We start from the raw sequence: 7,727 nt of genomic DNA on the forward strand, positions 1-7,727 counted from the left end.
TATATATATATATATATATATATATATTTCAAGTGCAATTATACTAATATTTTTTAAACAAGTCAGTTTGTGAGCAAACAAGTCGATTTAGATTTAGGACTGGCTCAAGTTTGGCTTGCCAGTTCATCGAGCTTGGCTCTTGAGCCATTTTTCGAGTCGGGTCTGAGTCAACTTGACTCACTCCCTACTCCAAAAACTTACAGGAAGAAACTTATTCAAAGCATATATATTTTTTAATTTTTAATCCCAAAATTACTGCTCCAATCTTCTTCTTAAAGAAAGTTCCCATTTGGCGTATTTAGGACTAATTACCAAACGCTAATGATTGTTAAATCCTTATTATAATAAAATTGATTGAAATCTTTAATGCAAGAGAAATTTTGATTTTGATAATTTTGAATAAATTAATTCAACATAAAAATAGTAAGACAATTAAAATAGAATTTTAGTTAATATTTTTAAGATTTTTAGCTTAGCCAAATTATCTGAAACTTTCAATCTTCCACATCTTTCGCGATTTATTTGGGGCAGCTTTCTGAATGTTTTCTAAAACAACTTTTTAATATAAAAAAAATTAGTTCAAAAGTGCTAAAAAATTGCTTTAGAAAACAGTAAAAACACCGTCTCAAACGAAACATTAATTTGCTGATCGCTATCACTACGTGCATTGATTGTTGTCATCGTGTCCCATGACTTCGTCCATATTTTCGTCCATATGATGGTTTTAACAAATAGGATGAGAGGAGGGGGTTACTTTGTATGATATTAAAAAAATTAGAATATTATATTTGTATTTATATGTTAAATATATAAAATTTAATATTTTCAGTGTTTTATATGTAAATCTCTGAAACAATCAAACAACCCTAAAAGTTGTGTTATGTTAAATTTAAAAATTTTCTCTATAAAACCCCACAAGTGAATCCCAAGCGAGAGAGAGAGAGCAAACCAAGCTAAAAGGCCCTTCTCCTCTTTCTGATATTTTCCCTTTTATCTCTCATGCTCTCTTTTTGTTCACTGGCTAATCTCCTTACAGCTTGACTGCTCTGCCAATGCTTCAGCCAAGAGCGAGGAGAGAAGATTCAGGCGTGCTCAGGATAATAACCTCATAATCAAGAACTGGTTTCTTAGAATCTGATGAGCATGTTTTCAAACGGGAGAATCGGTTAGTATTATGGTCTTCTGTATTTTTATTTGGGTCGCTAGATTGCGTTTCCTGAAGCAAAAATCAATGTTATTTTTCCCGAACAGTTCATCAGATTCTGCTTTCAGAACTGGCATTAAAACAAGTTTTGGTTGTGATTTTAGGGCTTAGGACTAGCATATCATAGTTTGTTACAAATTTATTACTAATAGCTTCTAGAATATTCTTATTAGCCTTATAAATATGCAAGTATTGTAGTAGGAAAAGGGCAATTGATGAATATTAAGACATTTTGAAACTTAGTGCTTGTGTTTGTTCTCTGGATTGAGATTTCCTTCTTGCATACTCTTGTTCCAACGATCCAACAAATATCTCCCAACATCAATTGATATCAGAGATTGGAGCATGCGAAGAACGATGGACTGCAGAAGAAAGTAGGCTTCGACGATGATCAAAACCGAAGAATAAGTTGGGTGGTCGACAACGATCAAAGTCAAAGAAGGTGGGTTGTCGATGATGATCGAAGATGTATAACCTTTTATGAAGCTCAAGTGAATGCATCACTTGATCGAATAGACAAAACACTTTGTTTCATAAGGAGAATGCGAATGCCGTCGGCAACCATACCGGCTTCTTCGTCTTCTCTCCTCTCATCCGCTTCACGCGATCGCAAACAGATTCGCAATCAACTCACAGCCGACGACTACCCTTCGCTCGAGCTTCCTCTCCGGTGGCGGAATACCCTACCCAAGGCCGTCGTCCACAATCAACCATATGTGAATCAACAAGGATTCCATATTATTGGATATGATTGCAATCCATGTATTGGCTCTACGGATGGAATCACTTTGGCTAAAGCATTGGGAACCTTTACTCATCCGAACAAAGTTGAATATATGTATCCGAGACGTAAAATCTTCGATCCAGGAGAATTGCTTATGTTTTCTACAGCTACCTTTCTACCGATGACACCCCTCGACGGAGTCGAGCTCTTTTGATGCAAGGGGAGTATGATGTGGAACATCTTAACTAAGAATTTCCTTAGGACTAGCATATTATAGTTTATTACTAATAGCTTTTAGTATGTCCTTATAAGCCTTATAAATATGCAAGTATTTTAGTAGGAAAAGGGCAATTGAGGAATATTATGACATTTTGAAGCTTAGTACTTGTGTTTGTTCCCTGGATTGGGATTTCCTTCTTGCATCCTCTTCTTCCAACGATCTGGGGAGATAATCATTGGATCGTTGGAAGAAAATGATGTAAGAAGGAAATCCTAATCCAGGGAACAAACACAAGCACTAAGCTTTACAATATCATAATATTTATCAATTGCCCTTTTCCTACTACAATATTTACATATTATAAGGCTAATAAGAACATTCTAGAAGCTATTAGTAATAAACTTGTAACAAACTATGATATGTTAGTCCTAAGGAAAATCTTAGCTAAGATGTTCCACATCAGAAGATTTATGTTATTAAATCGTTGCTGGAATTCTTAGTGTTTTATTATTGTATCAATGGATGTAGCAGTTACTTTAATTAGCCACTGCCCTTTTTTTATTGAGAATTTGGTTCTTTCAAATCTCTTAATCTCTTTTTTTTTTTTTTCATTTCTGAAAAAAAGTTAAAAGTTTTTGGATTTGTTTTGCCAAGTCTACTTACTATAAGTTTGTGGAACTTTCTTCCTCTCTCTCTCTAGACAAGCGAGAGGTATTTCTTTGTCTTTTACTTTGTCATTTAGAGTTGAAGTGGAGGGGAACTTTTGGGTCAGAATATCCTTATGATGAGATTTATAGAAACTGAATTTATTTTTAGATGAATACAATATAATAGTTGATTAGTTAACCTTTAATTATAATTATCTGAAAGAAAATTTAAATGTTAAAAAGGTCATAAAGATTAATGCATACCCAAATTTTCTCCTTGTTTTGGGGGTATAAGAAAAAGAGTATGCCTAAATCTAGTGCATAAAGCTTTCACAAATGCAAGGTCTAAAGAAGAGATTGATATACAACTTTGTCTCTACATATATAAAGAAGACAAATCTATTTTGAAGTTTTCCCAAACCATAATCTACTACTTTTGATTTGTTTTGATATGACAACAATAGATAGATGATCAATCAACTCTTGCAATGCCTTCATTTTAACGTAAATCTTTAGAAGATTTTAGAATTTATCCCTACTAAGGGTCTATTTGGGATAGTTTTCTCATTGTCTTGTTTTTCAGACCACAACTACAATTTCGTTCGGCTAATACTTTCTTATTGCTTTTAAGAAATTTTTGTACCAGGGAGTGCTTTTCATAACAGCTTTAAAAAGTTACTTTGTCACAACAACTTTACAACTACTTTTACAAAAACTGCAGCCATCCCAAAATGACCCTAAATTTTGATTAGTATATTCTCACTAATTTTTCTTTCTCTTTAGATTATTTCACCCTAAGTTATGATTTATGACCCTTCCTCCAATGATAGTCAATTTGATTTATCTAAAATACACTATCAGAATGGTCAGCCTAGTAGACATTTGCTCAGTTAATTATAAATGGGGAAATTTGGAGCCATGTTTTGACCAATTTCTTGTTATTTGATTCTATGGTAATTACTCTTTATCCACAATCTACATTTATCTCCATCTCTCTCGTTCTCTAAGATGACTGTTTTGGTTAGGTTTTGTATCATATTACTCAGAGAGAGTGTAATTGAATATTAGTAACTTATTGATCCTCCTGGAAAATTTTTAAAGGGATCAAAAATTTATGGTTTGCAAGTTTTTTGTTGTCTGATTTGTTCAGAAACTGACCAATTCCTTATGTCCATTCAGCTAAAGTGCATTCAGAGTACTGTTCCTCAGATAATGGATTAGCAATTTACTTGAAGCAAATTTCAAATACTTCAGATGATCCAAAAAAATGGGGACAAGTAGGAACAAGGAGGAATGAAGATTGCAAGTCTAATGGGGAAGAAAACTTAGAGGAATTAGAATCTTCAGGGAATGGAATGAAGACTCTCTCTGCTTCTGATTCATATAGTGGAAGTAGTATGGAGAAGAAAGAATCTGCTGTACATGAACTGAATGGTTTCAATGAGAAAATCTTGGAGCAAGGCAAGGCAAAGCCTACTAGCCAGTCTACTTATAATTTGAATCAAGAAGTGATGAAATGTTCTAATCAGATAGTTCCAAAAGCCAGTGACAATTTGAATTCGAGTCGTAAAGTGGACGAAGAACAATCTTCAGAATCATTGGAGCATGAAGCGAAGAACGACGAGGGCAATGCAGAGCTCAGAAATGGTACTGGAATCAGATGGAAGACCAAAAGCTCTCCTGCCTATGATAGAACTTTATCTTTATCTGATAAACAACAGCAAGATCATGGTACTCAAAAGCTTCTTGCAGTATCTAGAAGAACAAGAAGTTCTCATACCTTTGATCGAAGTTTCTCGTCATCCAGCGAACATCGGCTCGATCATGTTGCTCAAAAGAATCTTGCAGTATCCAGAAGAACTCGAAGTCGAAAGGTTTTGGATTCGTCCCAGAGCATAGAGTCAGCAGGAACAGATACTGTCATGAAGAACAATTCCAATGTAGAAGAACAAACTGTTGCAGAAAAAGATTGCAGTAACTTTTCAATTCAGAGTTTTTCCTCTGAAAATCCTGACCTTTCTTTGATTTTTCAATCAAATAATGCAGAAGAGGTTGTTAAATTTCCTTTATCTGAAACAGAAGATCAGCATAAGATCTTAGAAAAGGTTGATGAACTCAAAATTCAATTACATAGAATGTTCAGTAACAAATCTGATGGCAAAGGGGGATCTAGCTTCAACATAAAGGTCACACATTTTGAAGGAAAAATTGAATCAAATGATAATCGATCATCGCTATTTTGTTTCTCAAGACAATCCAGCAACTCTTCTTGCTTGCTTTGTCAGTCTTCAGGCATTTGCTGCCACAATGGAAATCGTAGGATTTGCCAAGAAACTCATATTCGACATTGCCGGCCGATCTCAGGCGGAGCACCATTTGTGATCTGCTATAAGTGCTACAAGCTGCTTCAACTGCCTGTAGACTTTCTTGTATCCATGAAGAGGATTCATAAACTTCGCTGCGGTTCTTGTTCTGAAGTTCTAGTGTATTCCTTCAGGCCAAGATCTCATAATACAATCAAGAAAAGATCATGAAGCAACACATTCAGTGGCTATGAATATGTTGGATAAGCTCATGGGCATGAAATCGAAATGGCCTGTATTTTGTAGATCTATGGAAGGGAGAATGGAGCTTGTTCTTGCAATGGCTTCCTTACTGCTTCTTAAATCAGTTTTTTAGTACAAAAATTAAAATTTTTATACAACAAAAGATGTTTTAAGAAGCAGCAAGAAAGCCATTCCAAAAGAAGCTGTAGAGAGGAGCTCTTTGCTTTATGTAGTGACATTTGGATGTATTCTTTTTGATAACCCCTCAACCTCATACCGCGCAGTTTAAATTTTAATTTTTGTATTAAAAAACTGCTTTAAAAAATAATAAGAGACTTTACATAAAAAATAAGCCGTTCCAAATGAAGCCTTGATTGAGCAAAGTTTTACAAATAAATGAAACATTATTTGTGTTCAACTTGCTAATGAATTAATCCTAGATATTATGAAGCGGTAATAGTAGCATTAATTGATTTATTTGTTTTCTTATCTTTTTGTTTATTATTCTCTTATCTTCAAGAGAATAATTCATATATACAAGAGCTGGTGGCACAAACCATTCGTGGGCGTATATGCGGTGCAGACCGGAGGAAATCGGAGATGGGGCTTGGGTGCTTGAGCTCTGTGTGGAGGCAGAGCATCGAATGCGCACAAAGCAAGGCCGCGTGAAGCGTGGAGTGACTCACGCGGGGGTTGAGGTTGACTGCATGTGACATGGTGCGGCTGGAGAAGCCAGTTGGGCTGGCTCTGTTGTGAGACGGAAGCCGAAGGAGGTGTCCGGTGTGTGGGTGTTAGATTGGGAGCAAGAGTCGAACAAAGGGCGGCGTAGCTGGGCTTGAGATCATTAACAAAAGGGCCACTGGAGTACGGATTACAGATTGGGTCGGATTGGATCATAGGTCGAAGATTCAAGTTCTTGTTCTTGGTAGAAGATCCATTCAGATTTTTGAGGTGGAGCTTTCGGGTCAGATTTCGGGTTGATCAGCGAGAAAGGTCATTTGGTTGTTGTGCGCGTCAGCCAGTATTTCATATATTACTTTATTTTCTTTATTTACATCTTTTATCTGTAATTCTCTTATTTACTTCTTTACCTGTAATTCCTTTATATAAGGAAATTTGTATCACTGTTATGAATAAGAATTTATTTTCTCTTCTCTCTTACGACTGCCTTCTCCCTGTGCTCACGGCATCTCTCTGTTCTTGCCATCTTCACATGGTATCAAGAGCCAACAATGGGGGATCAAGAATCTGAAACCTCCCTCCCTCCCTCTTCCGCAACAATCGCTGAGGCGTCTTCCTCCTCCGCCGAGCTTCTCATACCAGCTTCTCTGAAATTTCTTATTTCTAACATCAAGAACTTGCTCCCGCACCCCTCACCGCCGACAACTATGCCCTATTGCATCTTCAAATTTTACAACAATTCACGGCGACAGGCTTTGCCGGACACCTTACGGGCAAGACTCCACCACCGACGGCAGAAAATTCCAGAGATTCCAACAGATGGCATCTCGTTGATAGCAATCTGATTCCCACTTTATTTGCCACGATATCACCTTCTATCCTCCTTATGTCATCACCTCCACCACCGCACACGAAGTCTAGACAATCCTCGAGCGTCGTCTCCAACCAACGAGTCGTTCTCACGTCATGCAACTCAAGAACGAACTCCATCATATCCAAATGAAGGATCTCAACATGCAACAGTATCTTTCTCAAATCAAACAGCTCGTAGACAACATTGTTGCGTCTGGTTCAACAGCAAAACCGAAAGACATTGTTCTCTAGATTCTAAACGGGCTCCCTTCAACATACAACTCCTTCAAAACGGCAATCCGAACGTCATCGCTTCCCGCTGATCTTGATAACCTCTATTCTTTATTATGCAGTGAGGAGCTTCATATTAACCAAGAAATCCTCAAAGAAGCTAATGCCGGATCGGCCCTGATAGCTCTTTATGCTACATCAAAAAACTCAACTCGGGGACGCAACTGTGATGCCCCAAGATCTAACTTGGAAAGAATGTCAATCAAATTTTCCAAACAATTTACCAGAGTTATCTAAAACCTTCAATTAAGCAGTCTATCAAACATTTATAAAATGTAAAACATCAATATACAAGTCGATTCATATCTCAAAAGTCATGTACAATACTCAGGAACTACACTACAATCACCAGTACTGAAATCTATCCTGAGTACAAAAGAATCAAAATCAATCAAAAGACAAAAACCTGAAGATCCGGATCAATTCCTATCTTCTGCTCCCTTGCCCTGACCTGAAAATATCAACCACATATAATGAGCTTTACAAAGCCCAGCAGGTCACCTAAACCTATAACTGAAATCAAAGCACGGCGATGCTATCAATATGCATGTCAATCAATCAA

General features: G+C 36.6%; 1 protein-coding gene across 1 annotated transcript; it reads left to right on the forward strand.

Annotated features, from left to right (window-relative positions):
- Positions 1–1,023: 1,023 nt before the first annotated feature.
- Positions 1,024–5,647, forward strand: LOC110099589. Its single transcript, XM_020826790.2, has 2 exons — positions 1,024–1,165; positions 3,975–5,647. Exons 1-2 carry the CDS (start codon positions 1,138–1,140, stop codon positions 5,327–5,329), a joined length of 1,383 nt encoding a protein of 460 aa, XP_020682449.1. The 5' UTR covers positions 1,024–1,137; the 3' UTR covers positions 5,330–5,647.
- Positions 5,648–7,727: the final 2,080 nt, after the last annotated feature.

Source organism: Dendrobium catenatum, unplaced genomic scaffold (genome assembly GCF_001605985.2).
Source record: "Dendrobium catenatum unplaced genomic scaffold, ASM160598v2 fragScaff_scaffold_858, whole genome shotgun sequence".
Taxonomy (NCBI): Eukaryota; Viridiplantae; Streptophyta; class Magnoliopsida; order Asparagales; family Orchidaceae; genus Dendrobium; species Dendrobium catenatum.

What these genes read in the sequence shown, in the direction of transcription:
- LOC110099589 (XM_020826790.2), top strand. Translation starts at nt 1,138, where the DNA reads ATGAGCATGTTTTCAAACGGGAGAATCG. An exon ending in GTTTTCAAACGGGAGAATCG is followed by an intron (nt 1,166 to 3,974) that starts GTTAGTATTATG and finishes ATGTCCATTCAG; the next exon opens with CTAAAGTGCATTCAGAGTAC.